Here is a 22,114-nt window from a genome sequence, read left to right on the forward strand (position 1 = left end):
ACGTCCTGCCTTTAAGTGCTGGCTTTCTTGAAGGCGGAGTGAGCTAAAAAGGGAGGTAGCCTGGTTCCCAAGGCCCAGGAAGAAACGCCTCTGGGAATGAGAGACAGGGATGCTTTACAGAGGTTGTACCTCTGGAGTGTGTCGCTGCTGGATGTGCCGAGGACTGTGTGGTCTGGCAGCTACTCATGAACCACAGCAAAAGGACTTTTGGTTCTGCAAGCTAAAGACAAGCATTAGGTGCAGCTGTGGTGCAGCAGCACAGTTCACCTACTGCCTCTCCTGTGGGGCCAGCTCAGAGGCTGGGTCTCAGCTGAGCAGCACTGGGGTGCAAAAGTTTTCCTTAGAATTCTTTTTTTGGAGTAATATAACACCTGAACAAATATTGTGCTAGGCAGGGTAGAACCACACTTAGCCACAGTTTTCTCTTTGTTATGTCAGTTTTGCAAGAGGAGAAAAATACTGGCTTTAAACCTGACTCTATCAAAACCTAATGAAAGTGCAGTCCCTTCATCTGGCTGAAGGAGATTTTCAGGACAGTTTGGAAAAAGCAGCAGTGGATTCAGTGGGCTGTACGATAAATAGGTAGTGCTGGTGCATAATCTGGGAAGAGAAGATGGCAAAAATGTGCCATTCCCAGGTTCTTGCTATTAATAGTGAGTGACACTTCTAACATGGGAACATGGCATCAATTCATGTACCATAATCAAAGGGTTATTTAAAAGGTAATCTCTGACTGAAACTGCAGCCTCGGGTTCCTAAATAGATGGAATATAACAATTGCATAATTCTTGTCAGTACTCGTTTTTCTTGTTACTCCCCTGCTCTAATAGATTTAGAAATGTAAGAGAAAGCGTGTTCTTGTGTTCACGTGAGACAGTCCTGCATGGAGGACAGAAAGCATCAAATAGTGAGACTCAACTCTACATGAGTGTTACGGAGAGCAACCCTGCTCTAGGACTTCCCATGGGCTGTCTCTGCTTGCAGTGCCGCCTGGGACGATGACCTAGTTTGCAAAGAACCTGACTACTTTACCAGATAATCATAGGCAAAGCACAACACAGGCCTGCAAAACCGGGCATGGCATTAGTCCTCCATGTTCATGGTCAAAGTATATAACTTTCTCTTTTTCCGTCTCAACTGCACGTTCTCCTCCAGACACGTTACACAAGTTGTTGTGCATACATGAGCCATAATGGCTATTTCAGCTGTGAACCGTTTCTGAAGAAAGGGTCTTGTCATATGAAACATCCTGTGCGTTGGCAGGGATCTTCACGCATAACTCCTGACCACTGCTGCCTTTTCAGCAGCTGTGATGAGGTGCTGTGACAATTCCCTTTGTGCGCTTAAACGCTGCGGAGGTAGATGAGCCTCCAGGCGTGCTGTGGAAACCATTCCGAAGTTTCCTGTTAGGTGGGGTGTAGTTTGCAGCCGGTCCGTTTTATCTGCGCCGCAGTGCGAGCGCCTTGCTGCAGTGCCATGGCAACGGGAAATTGATTAACGTGCTTCCACTGGCGTCCCTAATTGCTCTGCCGGGATGCGGTTTGCCGCGGCGGGGTCCCAGCCGCAGTGTGCTACAGGGCCCATGGGGGAGATGGGAACATGTGGAAGGTGAGCAGGCAAGGTGACCCATGGCTGTGACAGGCCCAGGACTCCTCTCTGGTCCCATCTCGTGCTGGACAAGCCTGTGGGCTCCCTCTCTTGGCTCTTAGCAAAATGGAAGGCTTCCTGGTTCAGGGAAACAAAAGCCATGATGAGCGGTCTCTTCTCTTCCAGTTTTGGTATCACTGCAGTCTGAATTCTTGCGGTGGGGACAGGATGGGCTGTTTAGGGAGGGAGGGCTGTGAAGCAGGGTGGAATTAAGAGTTGCAGCGTGGTTTTGCTTCTCTGTTTGTAGACACCAAAGATTTTCTCGGTAGTCAATGAAAGCAGCACTTCCATTGTGCTGGGGTTCAGCCTGTTTATGAAAGGTGAAATAGATATTGGCTGTTGAGCCTACTCTGTATCTCAAAATACATTTTGGCAGAAATTGCCATATCCCCACTGGAGCTGTCCTGTTACTCCTTGGAGCGTGTAATGCACTTTATCACAACGCTAGAGTCGAGAAAAAATGGTCCTGAAAATAGTAATTGCAATTTTTAGCTAGCCTTTTGTCATTTCCAGTCTTGGCAATGAGACATTGGGGTGATGAGAAAGTTAGGGAGGCTCCTCTTGGCACAGTGAATGAATGAATCGCTCTTTGACAGGGTGCATATAGGAAAGAATTGCCCGGACTTTGCAGTGGGAACCTGCCGTGTGCTGCTGCAGCGCTGCCGGCATCATCCTCCTGGCCTGGCAGACTCCCTGACCTACCCTGTGCCATGTACCCGAGACCAAAAGGCAGAATTACTTCTAAGTTTATCTGCAGAAGGTCTCTGGGTGCTGCTGGGAGTGTGGTGCTGAGGAGCTGACAGGTTTAATATGCATGTTCGAACGGGCAGCTGCTGGAAGAAGAATGCCTTGCTCCAGACAGACCTGTCGACAGACACTGCTCAGTATTTCACAGCATAGTCTTTCTTCATGGCCTTCAGCTTAATTAAGATGTTGTTGTGACTACATAGTGCCTTCATTTCAGACTTAAGCATCTTCTGGCTGCATATTGCTTTGGCTTATCAGAGCCACAAGGACAGTGAGGGAGAGAGGGAGCCCTCTCAGGCAACCACAGATAATAATGTACAGGGAAAAATCCTGAATGAAGTGAAAAATTATTTATAATAATGGCACTCAAATAGAAAGGAAATAAGTCACTCTAAGGGTATATAAATTTTTATGATAGTGTATAAACAGCCATAGCTTGCCTTGTCTCCCGTCTATCCCTGCAGAGAATGAGGGCAACATCTAGCATAAAGAAAAATATAATAAGAAAACGAAGAAATGAATGGGAAGAGCTGGAGGATTGATCACTCAGTGTATTTGTATATCCTGATGTAAAAGGTGCTGCTGACAGGTGGCCAGGTTTCTTCCATATAAAACCATGTGTGTGCTGTCAGGGCGGTGTGAGCAGCCTTGTTTCGATTGATGAATTGCCTGCTTTCTTGATTAAACCTTCCGTCACTTAAGAAACAAAAAGCCTGTGTTTGGATGGCAGAGTGGGACATGTCAAAAAAATCTGTCTGCTTTACCTTTGTGCAGATGTTGGGCACAGACTGTAACATGTATTATTAAAATGAATGTGGCATTTACTGTGCATTATTTCTTTCCTGGGAGAAGGGACCTGTAAATTATATGCTAATAATAAGCTTTAACCCTTTCAGAAACCAAGAGATTTAGGAGTGCAGGTATTCCTGCAGGCCTCACTAATTGGATGGGCTCTAACACCACTGTAGCTCTCTCTGAAGTTAATAAACTGTGTGTTTCAGACCAGTATGCTGATGCCTCTTGGGGATCCTGCCTCCCATAAGTTTTCTGCCATGGAAGTGCCACTGAAACATAAACCTTTTGAATTACAAAATCTTCCATCAAAAGCCCCCTTCAGATTCTGATTACAGGGGAGATCTGCCTCCTGCCTGGGGCCGAGCAGGACCAACTCAGCAGGGGGCACAACCCACACCAGCACCAGCTCTAACCTTTGATTGCACTTCCAGATTCCCTTCAGGCTGCCAGTTTGAGATGTGCTCAACCTGCTCATCTCAGGAAAAGAGTTAGGGATGGAAAAAAGGCTTAAACCACCTTGCAGAGCACACGGCAGGATGTGGTGTTGGAAGCTAGTGACTGAGTTTGCAAAATGAGGTATCTACGGTCTCGGCTGTGATTTCTGGGGTCTCTCAGGCTCGTCCAAGCTGTGGGCTTTGGTGGCTGAAGTCAGGTGGGCAAAGCTGTCTCTGGTGTGTGATCCTGCACACTGCTGAGCAGGGTTGTCTGGTTTGGCTTTTTTCCCCCTGAAATATTAGCTTAGATATCTTTGGCGTCATGTTGCAGGTAGACCTGTTTGATTGTAGCATACAGATTTATGTCATTTAAATGACAGTCCATACTCATACCTTCTCTTGACCTGTTGTCAGACTGTCAAGACAGAAATTGCATTGCATGGAGTCTGCCAGATAGTTCTGCACAGCCCCATCAGGATGCGTGCAGAAAGTAATTAAAGCCTCTTCGTACCAATTTTATGCATGAAACAAGTGTGTGAACTTCCAGATCCTACTACAGTTGCCGTCACAGAGCTAGACACCCGACTTTAGTCATCAAAACCTATCTCCAAGGATTTTTGTTCTAGCAGAAACTGGGAGATAACAAGATGATCAGAGTTACCCTTGGATGGGACTGAGATTCATTTTTTGAACACTTAAATACAGAAACTGTGCTGAGAAAGCAACAGAACAAAAGCAGAATGTACTTTGATGTATGTTGTTTGATAGTATTTTCAAATAATACTTGCCAGTTGGCAGCCCAGTATAATTAAAACATTTGTGGAAGAAATAGTTGATGCTGATATGCCATCCGTAAGTTCAGTCCCTCAAGTCATGTTAATCCATGGAAATAAACCAGTATCCGGAAGCATGTGTTATTTGTACTGTATAAAAGTTAACTGAATTCTTTCTTTACATTCAGACTGTCCGTGATTATGGCTGCAGTTTTGCTGATACTGAACTGAAGGTGAAGGTTTTCATTCTCTTTCAAAGAAAAAAGGCCATGTCCTTTGGGTTGGAGCTTAGATGTCGTATCCAGAAACGAGCCACGTGCTTTATCTACTGATAAAGCAACGTTGCTGCTTGTGAACAAGGCTGTAATAGTTGCCATTCATTTCCTTAGGAGTGGCGGGTTTTCAAAGCAGTTATTTGATGCAGCAGTGCGTTTGCATGTATTTCTTATCTTAAAAGTACTATTTTATACTCGTTTGTGATTGTCTTTAACCACATTATCAACACAGTTACTTGTGTGAGGTAATTTTCCCAGAGAAACTGGGCTGAGCACCAAGGAAGGGAAGCACAGCCAGCTGCCAGCTTGGTGTTGGCTGGCACGTTTGCCATAAAGAAGGATGTTTTCATGGGCAGCTTTTGCAGGTGTCACTTTCTCCCCATCTCTAATTTGTTTATTTTGGAATCATGCACCAATATTTATTAAATTTACCTTAGATGTAACTATTTACTAAAATGTTTGTTTATTCTAATGTTTTATAGATAAGTATTTATTTACCTCGTTAAGACACTTCTCAGAAAGGTCAAACACACTTTGTGGCCTGGTGGGGTAGCAGGGCAGTTTGTCATGGTATCTGTTGGGGTCGTTCAGCCTAGAGAAGAGAAGGCTCCAGGGAGACCTTAGAGCAGCTTCCAGTGCCTAAACAGGCTACAGGAAAGCTGGAGAGAGGCTTTGGACAAGAGCCTGTAGGGACAGGAGAAGGGGGAATGGCTTTAACCTGCCAGAGCGGAGATTTAGATTAGAAATTAGGCAGAAGTTCTTCCCTGTGAGGGTGCTGAGGAGCTGGCACAGGGTGCCCAGAGAAGCTGTGGCTGCCCCATCCCTGGCAGTGTTCAAGGCCAGGTTGGACACAGGGGCTTAGAGCAACCTGCTCTAGTGGAAGGTGTCCCTGCCCGTGGCAGGGGATTGGAACTGGATGAGCTTTAAGGTCCCTTCAGATCCAAACCATTCTGTGATCTGATGGACGGCAGGTAGTGACTTGGAGCAGGCAAGCGATCAAAGCGGTTGCCATTGTGGAGCGGGACAGTCAGGCTGTGGTTGTAGAGGGGAATGTTTGCAAGTGTAGGTTGCAGTCAGAGGTGGCTCTGCCAGATCATCCAGGCAGGCTTCCCTGGCAGGAGGTGGTTCTGCAGTAGCAGGAGACCCTGGGCCAGGTCCCTGCAGGGCTGGGGGCTTGGTCCCGTGGTGAGAGCAAGGGCAGCCAGGGTCCATCTGCAGCACTGGGAGGAGGGGATGCTCCTCTAGGAAACACAGGGAGGGTTGATGTTCATTCCACATGGGTTTATAATCCAAATCTCTGGAGGCAGCAGCGAGTGGAAACTGATGTTAATGATCTGGAAAAACATCAAAGCAGTGGATTCCTGAAGAGGAAACCAAGTTGCTTTTCTGTATTGGATAATGCAGAGCTTGGCAGGGGGGAGCTGTAATTTGTCTGGGTAGCTTTGTTGGAAGCATTTATTTCACACGCTGCTCTTATGGCAGCAGTTTGCTTCCAGATCCCTCTTTCCTTTCTGGAGCTCAGTCGATTTACTCAGCATGGCTGAGTTTGGCTCCAGAGCCTGGTCTGAGCCCTGCAGTAGCTGGGCTGGCTGGGGTGGATGCTGGCAGCTTTGGTGTCCCACTGCTCAGCGATTGCTTTGGGAATGCCTTGTTGCATATACACCTCCCCCCCCTTTTTTTAGTCCATTTCTTTTTAATCCTTTTTTTTATTAAATCCATTTTTTTTTTCTTTTTAAATGACAAAAGTTTCTTTCAGAGGCCTTTCTAGATTAAGAAATGGAAGAAAAATTGAAGATTTCATTACATTTCAGTGCCCACACGTCAACTTCTTTCTTGTTGCAAAATGTCAGGTTATCTGTGACACGACTGCCACTTACTTCTCTCCAATGTACATTTTCTTTTAAAAGATACTGGATCTTTTATCTGGATGTAATGAGGACAGACGTTTTAATCAGGGGTTAGTCATTTATTTTTGCAAACTATTGTTTTGCTTCATCATTTTTTGCAGATAATTAAATGGTTCACTTGGCACAGTGTGCCTGCTTTATTAAAACAGGTATTTCTGAAAAAAAGGGAAGATGCTATTTTTTGGATCAGTGCACAAGAATTGCTTTTATCTTCATCTTCCAGCATAGTTTCTGGTGGTTTTGCGATACCCTCCTGTATTCAAGTGTATGTTGAAGTGTTTCAGTACACCCTGCTCTCTAAAGGGGGAGGCCCTGTGCTACATTTTACTGTCGATCCCGATTCCCACGTGTATGTTCTTTGCTCTGCTTAAGAATAGAAGCGGAACTAAGTTTATTTTTTGTGACACTGAATTTTAATCAGGATGGTCCAAAACCAGACAAGTTGTGACACCAGCTTTATTCTGCATTGAAACCTCTTTACTGAGGCTGAGATTAAAGTCAGCCTGTTCTTTACCCTATTGCAATTTCCAGTCTTTGGACTAAGAGACCTGGATAATCTTCAAAATATAAAAGGCTCTATTAATATCCAGCAGTTGAGGGAGACTGAAGTCTCGAGTAAAATGCTGCAGCTGCGTATTTCAGAAAGGGAAATGTGAGTGTTACTTAATACTATATTTAATGAGATTCAGAAAGGTGTATTTCGTGTTAAACTAGCTCATCCGTGGTACACAGGTTCTTTGCATGCTCACTGCGGTATGCTGCCCCGCGTTATCCATGCTGTGCTTGGCCCCGATGGTGAAAGATGAAACCACGAGTTCTCCCACCTGTGTAATTTCTCAGAGATGTGATTTTCTGATTAACCTGGTGTCGTCTGAAGTGGCATTCTTTATCTTCATCATCTCACTCTTTGCGTACTGGTACGAAGCCGCGGGCCGGCATGGGCAGCCCTGCTGTAACGTACCACACATACAAGCTTTTTCTCAGGTCACACGTCGCCTTCCAAGGAGGCTGCTTGTTGATCTCTGCCGAGAGGATTATCCTGTTACCCCAAAGCCTTGAATTATGTATGAGCAGGTGTACCCATGGCATGGGCGGTGGCGAAGGCATTGACACCAGCAGCTCTGAGGTGGGCGCATCCAAAAGCCGCTGGATGCTGGAGCAGGGATGTATGGAGAGGGAGGGTGATGCTGGAGGGGACCCTGCTGATGACGTGGAGCCGGGTCAGGGCAGGGTGCAGCTCTGCCCTCGCTCCACATGCCCGGCAGCACTCACTGGAGCAGGGCTGCAGGATGAGGATGAGCTGGTGGGACTCGCACCACTGGTTGCGGAGCACAACCTCTGAGGCGGGCTGTGCTGTATTTGTTTTGCTTTTCTGAGTGCCATAGTTTAATTCTTTTTTTAAATAGGAAGCCGCTCTGTGGTTTGGATATTTAAACAGTTATTAACCGAATGACAATTAACAGATTGCATAGACAGATTTTCTTTTCAAAACCTCTGAAATTGAGTACAGTTTGCAAAACTATCACAGCATAGTAATGACAATGAATTTTGATTTCCCGGAACTGATATTAGACTCCTTATTAAACTATGTGCATCTGCTTTTAATTTACTCCAAATAATTGGAAAATGCAATGAAGCTTTCCAATTAAAGCACGGCTTTATGCTGTTTAATAATACCCCCATAATATTATAGCTTATGAAGTGACAGGTGAGTTGGTGTATGAATAAAACATAAAGGCAGCAATAAGGGACAGAAAACCGGAGACAGTTGTTGGGGATTTTAAATGCTGGATGTAATTTGCATATATTAATCTCTTCTTTTCAGCCTTATCAGGCGTTCTTCAGTATTTGAAGTTAAAATAGCATTGACAGGCGGGAGTATGCTTAGTTTTTTCAAGGATTTATTACTTGTATAATTTCTGATCTTTAATAAGCAGATATGACTGATCCTCATAGTTCTATAGAAATCGGTTAATTGTTCCAGATGGCGTGTACTGATTATGCAAAATTACTTTTCACACCATTTTTTTTTTTCTGATGGAGTTTGGAGTAAAATTAAATTTTTTATAGCCTTCTTATCATGCTGTTTTACAGTGGTTTTTGCACAGAAGTTGAATTTAATCTACTATATTACATTGACCAGCAGAGTTATTCTAATGTAGCATTCTGTGATTTGACAAAGAATAATAGAACACATTGCTCATTGTTCGTTACTGTGCTGCTAATAAAAAGGAGTTCTAGTGCAGAAAACCAGGCTGTTATTTATGAAGAATGCTTAATTTGCACAGTTAAAAATGCAAAATTGTTACAATGAGATGTTCTCTCTTTTGCATAGAAGACTTGGGCAGAACAAATGAAAATAGTCTTGTTGCTAGAGATTTCATCTAATAAGGAAGGATTTTTTTTAATGACTGATGTGGGCTAGGCTGTATTTTATTGGGAGGAGCAGTCATCCAGGCAGCACGCTCTGACTCTGATCAAGAGGTGTCACTGGTGTTTTCCCTGATTATCGTCATCCGGATATCTCAATGGCATAATTTCATAATTGAAAACATTTATAAAGGTTGTTGGGCTTCATTTATCTAATGAAAAGCTGTTTATACCAAATAAACCACACATAAAGCCCTCTTGCTAATAAGTTTATTGCGATTTGTTTGGGCCATGACTCGTGGTTGGAGGAGGCATCCTGCTGCCTCGCTGTCCCGGTTGTGCCGTGGTGGGTCCTGGTGGCAGATCCCCGTCCCATGGGCATGCCATGGGCAGGGGTTCTCATTGCTGCTCTTGGTCTTGCCATGGGTTTGTCCAGGAGTAATGTCAGGCCTTGGTTGATTTTTGGTGTTGTGTGCTGTGCCGTGCCACGGGCTTCTTTGCAAAGCAAACCAGCAAATATTTAAAAAATGACCTTTTGGTTAATGGAATTTATAATCCCCAATTAAATTAGAAATGTGGGGATACAGTAAATGGACTTTTATAAAGAGTGCTTATTTTTAACTCAATAGAAAAAAGACAAGTAATTAACTTAGTCATTAGAAAGCTCAAAATTTCTCCCCTCTCCTGTGGAACTAGGAAATTGTTTTGTGTATACTCTTATATATATACAAATAATATATATGGAGACAACTAATGGCATAAATCAGAAATGATTAGAAAATGTTTGTTCTAATGAAGTAATAATTTGGTAGTAATGCTTTTCATCAGTGTAGCTTAAGGCTACATTAAGTGGACAGACTTTATATGGATTCTCTAATTTTAATCTTCAAAATGCTATCTAATGTCTCATTAAGACTTGCATATAATGTATCTTAAGTACAGTCATTAAATATAGTTTAGGGAGATTTATGTTCAGATATTGCTTAAAGATGTTTTAATAGGCCCATTTACTCTGATGATATTAATGAGCTCTTAACACATATTAAGCTTCTAAAAGTAGTGGTATTCCTCTCCCAGTGAGCAAAACAACTTAGGAATTGTAAATGAATTGGATGCTCCAACAAGGCCGTTTTTCAACCACATCTTCAGACGCCTTCTCCAATCCATTTAGCTCCATAAGCATTGGGCTGTGTCCCAGCTCCACTGCTGCATGTTCCCAGAACATGTAATACCTGGGACTCAGCGATGTCATTTGGACCTGCTTGCTTTACATTGTGTCCTGGGTGTTCAAGGGTGTTGTTGCTCATATAACTGCGTGTGTAGTAAAGAACTGAAGGTTGAGAATAGGCCAGACCTGTGTAAATACCTGTAATGTTACACAGATTTGGTTGTGTATCTACTGCAATAAATATACTTGAAGGAAAGAGCCAAACACAGCCACGCTTTTAGATAAATTCTGCTTTTTGATCATCTAAAGTTAAGATGCAAGAATTATGATAATAAAAACTGCTCATTCCCCTATTGTCACTTTAGTTGCAACTCAGAAAGTTATTGCAAACAAAATTCTCTGGTTTCATCACTCAGCTCTTCTTAAAAAATCCTTCTGAGTTCAGAGACTTTTATAATTACTAAATTGGTTTGTTAGAAGGAGATAATGGCAAATTTCTTCTTTTCATAATTGGACATTTCTTCCCTGTAGGCTAATGTATGCGCGGCACTTACATACACAATAAGCTGTGCTTTTGAAAAGCCATAACTAGCTAATAAGTGCTGTGGTGTCATCAGAGAGTAATGGTTTGCTGATTAGCATAATTAATGACAAATGGTGGTGCAGAGCGGGCGGATTGGTTTCGCAGATGATGGATGCTCTGCAGCCACAACCAAGCCATGCCAAGGCAGCCGGGCTGGTGGTGGTGCTGGGCTCAGTACTCGCCTCCAGCCTGCCCCTAGCACCCACTGCTGCTCCCAGCAGCTCAGGGAGCCCCATGGAACCAACACATGGCTGCTTTTGGGTGCTCCTCTGCTTGACTGGCAGCATATGCTGGAGCAGGGCTCAACACTGGTCCCCATCATGGTGGGAGCCTTGAGCCATGCACTGATGATAGAGCAGCAGCAGCACTTGGCCATGCATGGTCCTGGTCCTCCAAGGGCAGGAGGGATGCACCAGGCAGGTGTCCACGCTACAAAGCGGATGCATTTATCTGCGACTTGATTAATCGGGGCTAATTTGCATTTGCAAATGAGACTGATAAAAATGGAGTTGCCTTTTCACCTTTTAGGGGGAGGAGGGATTATTTCTAGGTTCTCTCTTTTTTTTTTTAAGTGATAAGCAACTCTTTTACCAATAAGGATGAAAATACTTAATTTGCATTAGCAAAAGAAGCTAATTATTATATAGTTAATTAGCATCTGGAAATGAGGATTATCTTAATTACAAAGCACAATTTCCTTAATAGCTACAAAACTGTAAGTTTGATCTGTGTGGAGATTGGTGACTATTATTATGTAATTAGTGATCATATTAATGGTGCCGTGTATTTAGATATAATTTGCATATGCAAATGAAATTTACCTGATAGAAATATGTGGCTCCACTAATGACTCTGAGCACTTAAAAATTAAATTGCATTAGGAGATCTGGATCCTGCGCTGCTGTGCAGTGACATGGTGGATCTCCTCTCCCTCTCAGAGCGTTTGGCTCTGCAGGGCCAGGGCTCCGTGGTCTGGCTGTTGGGAGGATGAGGAAACCTTTCGCTGTCTTTTTGGCTCCCCAGACCTTGGCATTAGGAGGAGCCTCCTGCAGATGGGTGGAATCTGGTGCAGCACAGCCATCACCCTTGCCATCCTGCCATCCTCCCCTGCGGTGATGACCTTGGCTTTGGGTCCGTGTTGAGGCTTTTGTGGCTAGATAAGTGTTACATCTGGGAGCACATGTTCTGTGCATCAGTGAGCAGGAGACAGGAGTCCCATGTCCTTTGCAGGCGTGATCGTGATGTGTTTCTGCTTTCTATTCACATGCGGGAGTGCCTGGAGTATGGAGAGCAGGGTGCTTTCAGGACAGCTGATCCGTTTTCTTTCCCCTTTTATTAGAAGCAAAAAGCTGCCTGTATGTTTAAAAGAAACCCTAAAGTCCTTTAAAACAAAACCATGTTAAGAGAGGGTGCCGTGCACCCTTATCCCTCCAGGGAGCCCTGTGGGACAGATGTTGGTTGTTCGGTGCACAGCTTGGACACTGCACGGTGCTGTTGGTGCTAGGCAGGGTCACAGCCACCGTTGCAAGTATGACCACTGGCACTGCCTGGTGACCTGGCCCCTGTCCAGGAAGGTTTTGCAGTTAGGGAGCCCCGTACCCTCACAGTGACATCCTCCCTGCCCCTGTAGTACGAAATCACACCTCCGTAGGTGTGTCAGCAGAGGAAAATCAAAGCTTGCAGGGCCAGCTATTATAACAAAATGCAGCGTGTTTCTTTAATATCCCCTGCTCCTAACCTGCAGTACTGAAATGACTGAAATGCAAAAAATACCAGTGCTGGAAGGAAGCGGCCGTTACCCAACAGGATGTTTCTCTCATCAAGAAGGAGAAATTTACAGCCGCCGGCCGGGGAACACTGCAGCTATTGTGGGTGCTTCCTGAGATGCTTTCTGCAACTGCCTCCTCCAGCCCGAGCCCTGCCTGCGCCTCCCTGCCTCTCTGCGGCAGACAGACGGTACATGTTTAATGACTTCCAAGGAGTCTGTCTGTCATTACAGCGAGAGCTGAAAGTAATTGAAAAGCGTCTGTGTTTCTCTTCAGTGCAAGCTGGAGGGGTGAGTGCCTCCGCCTCACCTCCCTGTCCTCGAGCAGGACCTGTCCCGGCTCTGCACAGCCCCGCGCGAGGGCCCTGTTCTGTATCTGCTCTGGTCTAATTAATTAAGGGTTGTTGCTTGGAAGTAGCACATGCTTAGGTGTGATCTTTGAAGTTTAGTGTGGTGCGGAGACTTCAAAGGGGGCATTTTATTAAAAAATAATAAAATCAAGAGCTCCTAAACACTTGCAATTTGAAGAGCTTTGTTTGAAGTCTCTCCATGTTCTCTGGTGCTGATACAGGCGCAGCGCTGAGGTACTACTTAGCCGTCACCATGCAGTACTTAACCTTCACTTTATTTAAGAAAGAAAATAATCAAAACCAGGAGTATTTTCTCAAGTGTTTTCGTGGCTTGATCTAGCAGTAAAGAACTAATTGTGCTGTGTCGTGAGCTATGCAGGAAACGGACAAAATCAAGGCTGACAATCAAATTAGCAAAAATGAAAATTTAGTCCAGGTCTGTTTTTTTAATCAAAGAGCTTTCAGGACGAACAGGAAAGCTGTAAACCTTTCCCATCACGGAGGTTTCCTTCCACAGCCCGGGAGGCCCCTGCTCTCCCGCTCACCTCACTGAGCATCGTGTGGTTTGGTGCTGCTGCTGTTATACTTCCTGGACACCAGGCATGGGCCATGGTGTTCCCATCTGGGCTATGGTACCGCTTCCTTGCTTCCCACAATGACTCCCTGGTGCGAGCTCCCACTGGGAGCTGCAGGACCAGCAGCTGCCCCCGGAGCCTTTGCGGTGCTTCAGGGCTGTCCCCTGAGCTTGGGTTTGTGCCTTGGTGTGGTGGAGATGGAGAAGGGGAGCTGAGCCCTGTGGCTGGAGGCACCTCTGGGCTGGGTGTACAGGCAGAGCCCATGGTGCAGATCGCTTAAGCGGATCATTGGACCATCCCGGCTGCTCTGGTCTCCTCTCATCAGCACATTTGGCTAACGATGGGCCGCACAGGGCTGGCAACCTGCTGATCCCCTCGGCACAGCCAGCATCAGTGGCCTGTGCAGGAGCAGCACAGATGGTGAGCCCAAGCGGCAGTGCAAACTGCAGTATGTCCTAGAGACACGCATCGTGCCTCTGCCTTCTCCTGCTCCTGCAAGAGGTCTCCCTTTACTGCAGGGCTGCTCTGGGTAGGCTGAAAAGGGCCTGGAGAGGAGCCAGAGGAAATGGGGTCACTGTCTAATATTGGGTACTTTGTTAAATGAAGTGTGTGTGTTTTGGGTGCGGTGTCTGCAGCCTGGGGCAGTTGCAGTGTTCCCCATTGCAGCCGGCTTGGCAGGAGCTCGCGGGAGGGTTTGCTTTTGTTTTCCCCCTGAGGTTTTCCTATCATTAGTGATTTGGAAATGCAGAATGGTGGTGTTCCAGCTGGGACTCGATGCACGGTAGCACAGAGAGCACACACACATGTTTACTATTCAGACTGCTATTTAAATTACTATGTACAGAAACGCTGAAGTAGGAGGCTTAGCTGTACATTATGAAGAGTGTGGTTTATTGTGAAAAGCTTGCATCCTTCTCTTGATGCGTTGCAGAATGTTGTAAAACATTTTTTTCCATACTTCTGAATGACTTTTCTCCTTGTACTGAGATCACACAATGTGCCTGGGTTCATGCAGGTGTCCTGTGCCATCCTCCACACCTGGGTGCAAAGGCTCAAGTGTGCAGAGATGGTGCCAGGACGCTTGGTGGGAAGCAGAGAGGTGTGAATGGGAGCTAGAGCCTTGTGCATGCTGTAGGGTGCGAGGGTGGCTGTGGCGGATAGGCAGGGGCTGGGCAGGGTACGAAGGAGGCAATGGATGTCCCGATCCCACCCGACCAGCCTGCCTTGGCCAGTGCAGCCGCACCAGCTCAGAGAACCCAGGTAGCTGTGCGAGCCCTGGTGTGCTGGCTGGCCAGGAGGGGCCGTGCCACTGGCAGGAGCAGCCCCACTGGGTAGGCAGGCATTGGACCGTGCCCTGCAAGGGCTTGGGAAGTCCCTGTCCTGTTCCTTGGAAAGCATCAGCCCAGTGCTGTCAACCCCTGGTGAACAGTTGTGTCTGCGGAGCGGGTGTTCTCCAGTGAAGGGCTGTCTCCATGTGGTGAGGGGTGACTCTGTGCCGCACAGGGCACTGCTTCTGATGTCGAGGGCTGGCTCTTGCCCTCCTCGTTCTAGGGATGGGAGCAGACATAGGCTGTGCTTTCTCACATACATGGAAATGGCACTCAGAGAGACCCCCTGAGCTGCGGTGCTTCCCACTTGCCCAAGGCCGTGCTGTGTGCTGGTGGGTGCCCTTGGTGTCCACACAGAACGGGAGCTCACATCTCCCTCCGGTCTGACCACAGCTTCCCTGGGTCTGCTCCAAGCACTGCTGCCTGCCCTCTGCCAGCCCCCAGGTTCATACCTGCTTCCAAGTGCTCCTGGTGTCATCGAGCTAAAAATTAAGTTTTCTCAAAACAGGTGAGCTGTGCTGGGTTTATGGTATTGCTGTAGGCTGGTTTATGAGATATTCATCTTGGTAAAACATAAACACTCTGCTAGTGTTTCAGGCCTGGGGAAAATCTGAGGACTTCTGCAGTATTGCAAAAAGCTCTTTCTAAAATCTAAGATCACTTAAATTTTCACGGTGGCAATAGTACATTCGGTGTTGAGGGTATTTTTGTTGGTTTGGATTAGCAATGTTCAGCTTTCAAAGTCATGCAGGAAAGTGTTTTGCAGAGGATTTATTAATTTAAATATTTTTAGTATCAGCAGTTGAAAATTCAAGTGTAAAAGGCCATGCAAAAATAGCAATAAAGGAATCCAAAGCTATAAAAGCTTATGGTGAGAATTTAGATGCAGAAACAGCTGTTATTTCCTGGGGAGTTCAGGTATATAAACTCTTCCATGGCTGTGTATCCCCACAATAGTGGTGTGAAGAATTAGTGCTCACTGCAGTATGCAAACTGAACCCGCCAAGCACTGAGGCAGCTATTCATCTATACCCAGGAGCTAAATATGACAATGTTAGCATTTTTCATTTCCCTGACGTTACCATTAATAAAGCAATGATCCAAAAGAAGCTTTGCTGAGTCTGTTCTTTATGCTTCCATCACTCACGACTAGATAATTTCACACAGGATCGTTTTTAAATTAAATGACGATAAAAGCGCTCTGCTGTCCTGTGTTCACTAGTTCATAGAAGTCTATCAAGTCATTAATGTGTCATGACAAACTGCTAGTTGGATACAAGAGTAATTAATTATTTGCATAAATAACAGGTTGAACTTCGTGCTTTGAACCGCAATGACATGTGCGTCACATCATGGACAACTTGGAACCTCTTGCAGAGAGTTCATGGGAGGGTTGGAAGCCGAGCCGGCGTGTGCGCTGTCGCATCCTCACCCGCTTCAAACGGGCAGGAGCTTGGCTGGAGTTTTGATGCTTTTTGTGTTCCTACGTTCTTCATTAACGGCTGTTTCAAGAAAGCATCTGATCACTGGAGATTTCAATGAACAATTATACAGATTTTCATAATCACCATTAATCACCACATATTTTTCAAGATAATTACAGCAATTATTATTTAGATTCCTCTTTTATGTGCACATTGTAGAAAAGAACAAGTGCTTATTACGCTGGGTAGTGTAGAGAACTACGGTCTGAAGTTCTTTGTCATCCAGAAACTCATTATGTTAGCTGATGCTGCCTGTGAAAGTTCGTCAGCGTGTTTAAATTAGGGTAGCATTGGCAGGTCTGATTATTTAAATCTGGTAGCTTTGCTAAAAATATAGTTATTCAAGAAAGATGAATTACTAATTTGACAACTGAGATTTAGTTGGAGTCTACAGCACAGAAGGCAGCATCTATCGTGTGCTTAAAGGAGGGTGACAGTACTTTTTCAGATTAAAAAGAGAATTTCTGAGCGAGCTAACAAGTTGTATTTATAGAGCACAGTTTTGTGGCCTGCCCTTTAAAGGCTGAGACTAAGTCTTAGTAAATTATAATGAAGAAGTAGGCACTGGTTAAAAGTTGGTCGTGCTTTTTGGTGGTCCTGCACTGATGAAGGGGGTGGCTCTTCCTCCCTTTCGGGTACCATTCACCAGAGGTATCTGGCCTCCTTGCGGCTGCTGTCAGGGCTTCACGGGGACTCCATCCTTCAGGGCTTGGTTTAGGAGTGAACTTGTCTTCCTGCTGGTCCTGCTCGTGTGCTCAGAGTGGTGCAAGGCAAGAGCACCTTTGCCTATCTGTGCAAGGAGGCTTTACGTGAAACATGCAAGGTGCAAATGTTTCACAGGACTTTAAAAGTATTTTGAAGTCACCACTTTTTAAAGATGTTAAACCTATGTGGGGTCAATGTGTGAGTTTACTCATGTGGTGGTATGAGTAATGTTACCAGTGGTAGTGATGTAAAAATGGGACCTTGCCACCTTTTTCGTTCTGAATCAGTACATGTTGCCTTTAGAAAGAGCTGTATTTGGTCATTAACCAGCACCAAATTCTTTTATCCCCTTGTGTTACCGTCTATTGGTCTTGAACATAGCACAAATTGACACTGAAGTGTTGAATAGCTCTTGGCCAGACTAACACCAGAATTGCAGCTTCAGGCCAGAGAGTGGCTGGTAAGTCTTGATGCTGCCCATGGAAATAGTAACACCGGGCAGAATCTCAGCACAGCACTCAGCTCATCAGAGACTGCCAGGAATGCTTCAAAAGCGACAGCGGGGGGAGGAAAAAGGGAGGAATCAGGGGCTGCTGCTGCTGTTTATTTACAGCACAACATCAGAACAAGGGACATGGAATTAAAAGCCTCCTATGGTTCTGGTTTCCATTTAATTGTATTATGAAATTAACTGGCTGCTGTAAATGGCAGTTGCACACTGTCTTATGGTGCACGGCGGGAGCGATGGCACCCAGACCCCGGTGCTGGATGCCCCAGCAGACTGTGGCACAGCAATGGGAGTTCTTTCCTGCTTGTTGCTGGAAATGCCTGGCCCTGGAGGTTGCTCCCTGCAGGTACCTCCCTCCCTTTTCTGTGAGTCTCAGTGAGCTGGTGTGTGGTGAGGGAATGCTTTTAAGGGCTCAACCCGCACAAGTGCTGGGTTTGAGCTTGCACATGTGCGATCCCATCGTGGCTCATGTGGCATGGCTATGCTCCACTTGGGAAGCACGGAGAGGTGGGCTCTGTGCAGGCAGAGGCATCTGCTGGGGTTGGGCACAGGCTGCTGAACCAACCGTGATGGAGCCAGAGCTTCCCGGTAGCAGAGTGTGGGGAAGCACCAGTGCTGCAGTCTGTCCTTGATATAAAAGCTAACATTAAGATGAGATGGTTCATTGTTGTACTGGAACAAATTGTCACTGCATTTGTTATTCATCTTGGACTCGAATTTATACTTCTGAAAGGAAGTTGAGTGCCTTACCCTCGATGTCCTCGTGAATGTGACAAAGGCAGCAGTAGCTTTCAATCTGTCTTTCTGTGGCTGGTGCTGTGGGACAGCGTGCAGCACCTCCAAGGGCAAGGTGGGGGACACAGGGGTGTCCTTCCTTGGAAGCATTTGCTTTGTCCAGGGCTGTCATTCAGCCTGGAAGGCTGGAGCCCAACCAAGATGCAGGGTGAAGGGGCAGAGGATGCCACGGCTGGGAGGCAGCCGCTGTGGAGCCTGGTGCTTTATTTCCGTACAGTTTCCTGAATTGGTGGGTATTTAAATCCTCGTGACTCCCAGTGCCTGGCTGTGAAAAGAGCTGTTGAATGAGCATGTTGTTTTCTGATTTCTGCCTTTAATGTATTTTACCAGCAGGCTGGTGACGGGCCTGACACGCGGCTCCTGTGCACGTTCCTGCGCTTTGGGAGCACAGCATTAATAACACACTTCCATGCATCATGCCATTTTTAAGCATGATCGTTATGATAAAGGGCATATACTTAATTACAGGCCTGCTTAATTACAGCTCTGTTGAAGCTCGTTTGTTTAGGAGAGTGCTAATTGCGCTGCTGAGCCTTTGGCACACCCTGCTTTCATCTGCTGCTTTGCTGTGCAGTTTTGAGCTCTGGGAGGGCTGGAGTGCGCGAGGACCGAAGGACGGGTGGACGGGCATGCTCATCGTGGCTTAGTCTTTAAATTACTTTACCAAAGCCGGCGTGTGACTGATCAAAGCAGGTTTCTGTCGGGATAACAAATGCAGATGGGCTTCCAGGTTCAAAACTTCCTGGGTTTGGTGATGCTGCTTTTCATCTGTTTCCTTTTGGTTCGCGCAGCACTGTGGCTGCCACATAGCACCTTTGATAATGAAATGACTCCAGTGGAGAGTTGGGGGCTTTTTAAAAGTCAAGAATACACAAAGCAAATGTAAAATGCTACATATTCTTAAATAACTCTTGTTAAATCACTAACGTGGTAACTCACTGGTGCTAATGGAAGTTGCAAACAGCAGGCAGAGGAACGCTGAGTTTGTGGGTGCAGATGCTTTGTGAAAGAAAACCCTATTTGAGGATTACTTGAGGGCATTTCAGGGCTTAAATTTGCTCTAGTTTGAAGTTTTTGTTTCTTTCAGAGCCGAAATTTAAAGACTTAAAATGTTAAAGGTATAACTGAAATGAAGCGGGTGTATTTTGGGCTGTACTCTGCCTCCGAAATGTGCCCTTTTTAGTCTGGTGTGGAAATTGCTGAGTTAAATGTTTGAAAAGTAAGTGTCTCCCTTGTACTGACATGTCTTGTGGGAGGCTTTCTGTGAAGTTTCTGAGGTGTTAGTAGCAAGACAAACACTGAGCATCATTGCACCATCTAAGAGGATATAACATTAAGGTTGTGCTGCAGAGAGCTTGGCCTAGTGACATGAGGCTGTGCCGTGAGCTGTCATGTCCCTGTGTCTGTCCTCACAGTCCGGTGGTTTCCATCTTCCCGCTGTGATTTGCAGGCATTTGAGCTCTGCTGCTCCCTGTTGCGTTTGCACTGGCAGCACCCAGGCCAGGACGGCGCTTGGCCCTATGTGTTTGTAGTGCTTACTACTTGGGGGGGTACAAAGCAGCTGAACTGGGCATGTTCCTTGTCTTCTTGCTCAGATACCACCGAGTTTGCTCAGGTGGTTCTGTGTGGTAGCAGTAAATAACTGTCAGTCCTCTTAAACTGTTTGTGTTTGTTTTCAGTTACAAAAACTGTCCTGCTTTGGCAGCTGAACCAAATTGGAAGACTCAGAATTGAGACCATGAAATTGAATATGGATAGAGAGGGAGGGTTCACTGGGTTCCTGATTCAGTAGGGACTAACCCAGCTGTGTCTCGAATAGAGAGAAACCACTGGCAGGTTAGAGCTAGGAAAAGGCTGGCAGTAACTTGTACAAGCTATCAGTCATGTGTCAATGCCATGAATACTTGATCTGTCACTGGGAATGTGTGAAGTTGCATGTCAGAAGTCAGCTGGAAATGTGACTGTCTGCTCGTTTTGTCCCTTTCAGCAATGGATGGAGTGCCTTTCATGATTTCGGACAAGTTTGCCTGTGCTCCTGAAGGGGTGAGTTGCTTTCGTTGTTCTCTCAGTGTCTGAAATTCATCTTTTCATGGAGAGCAATCACAGAGCATCAACACAAATTACCTGCTTCTGGGACCTTCTCCTTTGTGGGCCCTAGTACATACCCAGTGCTTGAGATGACCCAGTGTTGCACTTCACAATACTTTCCCATGAGATGGGAATGTGTTTTGCCAAATCAATCCTAAGACTGAATTGTCCCAGGAGTTGAAGGTTTCATAGAATCATACAGTCACAGAACGGTTTGGGTTAGAAGGGACCGTAAAGATAATCCAGTTCCAAAGGTTCAGCATCCCACTGTAAATTCCCTAATCTATACAATCCTAAAAGCACCTCTTTAAAAATCAATTTACAAGAAGCTGCTAAGGCAAACACTGAGCGATCAGCTGTATCCAAGTTTTCACATCATGCTCCAACTTCGTGCTTTCCACTTCCTGCTGACACAACCTGTGTGTGCAGCCGGACATGGTTTTCACAACCATTGCTTTCTGAAAGGCTTGTTTATGGGCCGTTATTCCCAGAAAGCTGGAGTCCCTGCTGCGAGGACAAATGCAGAGAGATTAGGTTGTGCTAATCCTCCCCGCGGATCCTTTAGACACCATTGCCACCATATGGTCAGTTTGGTCGGGGCTTCCCACAGCCGATGCTGCTCACTCTTCATGCCGTGGCCATATGAAATCCAGAGGGTGTTACAGAGTGCTGGTAACAGGGATCCTGCAGCAGGGAGATGGCTAAAGATCTACCTGTGCAAAGTGACACCAAGATGAGTGTCAGCTGTCCCTGTTTAGGGAGAAAGGCATTAGAGCTGCTATCCCTAACCCACTCTTGTAGGGGACTGAGAAACAGGATTATGCATGTGTTTACAGATGGTGCCTCTAAATCTCTGGTGATAGAGTATTTGCTGACTTAAAACCAAAAAAACCCCTAAATTTAACATTTCTGTTTCCTCTTCTTTTTTTTCTTTCTTGCCAGATGCAGCCAGTTGATCTCTTGGGCATCACAATCAAAACCCTTGCAGAAATCGAAAAGGAGGTAGGTAGTGAGCCAGGCACTAAGCAAAAGCATCATGAGAGCTGTTCTCACTTTGTTGTAAGGTCCCTTCCCTTATGGAAAAAGCCCCTCTTGTCTTTCCCAAGTCACTGCTGGTGGATAAAGTCAATGCAGAGTTAAACAGTAAGCTCAGAATTGGGGATGTCCTCCGTGATCCTGGTGAAGACACTTTAGGTGTTGAATCTAATGGCAAAGTCTGCTGCCCTCTGTTTAATTCCAGATGTCTGTCTTATTTAACCTTTCTTTCTCATTTATTAACAAAGCATGTTACAAGCTGTTCGTGTTAGGTCGCCTCTTGCATCTCAGGGAAGCAAATGATCTTGACTAAGCAATATCAGGTAAACTAAGTCATCACTTTTCAGTTTGATGATGCTGGTAACTTGTTACCAGGAAAACCAGGGCTGGGCTTTCAGTGAGCCCGAGTGTTCCAGGATCTCGGGGGGGAGACAGCCCTCAAATGGAGGGTGGTCTCATGTTCCCAAGAGAGCATTTTGGCACATGTATGACTTGGAATGCACAGTGCCGAGGAGCCGCCTGCTCTGCAAGCGCTGCCTCTCAGCTGAAGTCTCGGACCAGGAGGAAACTTGTCTCAGCAGCACGTGCTTCTTCAGGCATCATTGGTCAGAAACATCACCAGCTGGGTCAAAGGCAGAATAAGAAGACAGCAAAACTTCCAGACTGCTCATGGCTTCTTCACTTTTTAATTCCAGTTGTGAGTCCAGTCTCCTAAATCCATCCTTTTCTGCCTGGAAGTTTTGTCTGAGTACCGGGAGGTTGTTGGTTGCCAGGGCTTCCCA

The 22,114-nt window shown here is 45.8% G+C and overlaps 1 protein-coding gene across 8 annotated transcripts in view; it reads left to right on the top strand.

The window, feature by feature from the left end:
- The window catches only part of MVB12B (multivesicular body subunit 12B), a 62,799-nt gene that overhangs the window by 32,748 nt on the left and 7,937 nt on the right, over positions 1 to 22,114 (top strand). For all 8 annotated transcript variants that reach the window (XR_003994456.1, XR_003994457.1, XM_030506906.1 and 5 more), the window contains 2 exons: positions 20,197 to 20,252; positions 21,240 to 21,299. Coding sequence is in view for 6 of the 8 variants with exons in the window: in XM_030506906.1 (XP_030362766.1) it covers positions 20,197 to 20,252; positions 21,240 to 21,299 (116 nt within the window). In the remaining 2 variants the exon portion in view is untranslated. The remainder of the gene's footprint in view (positions 1 to 20,196; positions 20,253 to 21,239; positions 21,300 to 22,114) is intronic.

Source organism: Strigops habroptila, chromosome 15, assembly GCF_004027225.2.
Source record: "Strigops habroptila isolate Jane chromosome 15, bStrHab1.2.pri, whole genome shotgun sequence".
Lineage (NCBI taxonomy): Eukaryota > Metazoa > Chordata > Aves > Psittaciformes > Psittacidae > Strigops > Strigops habroptila.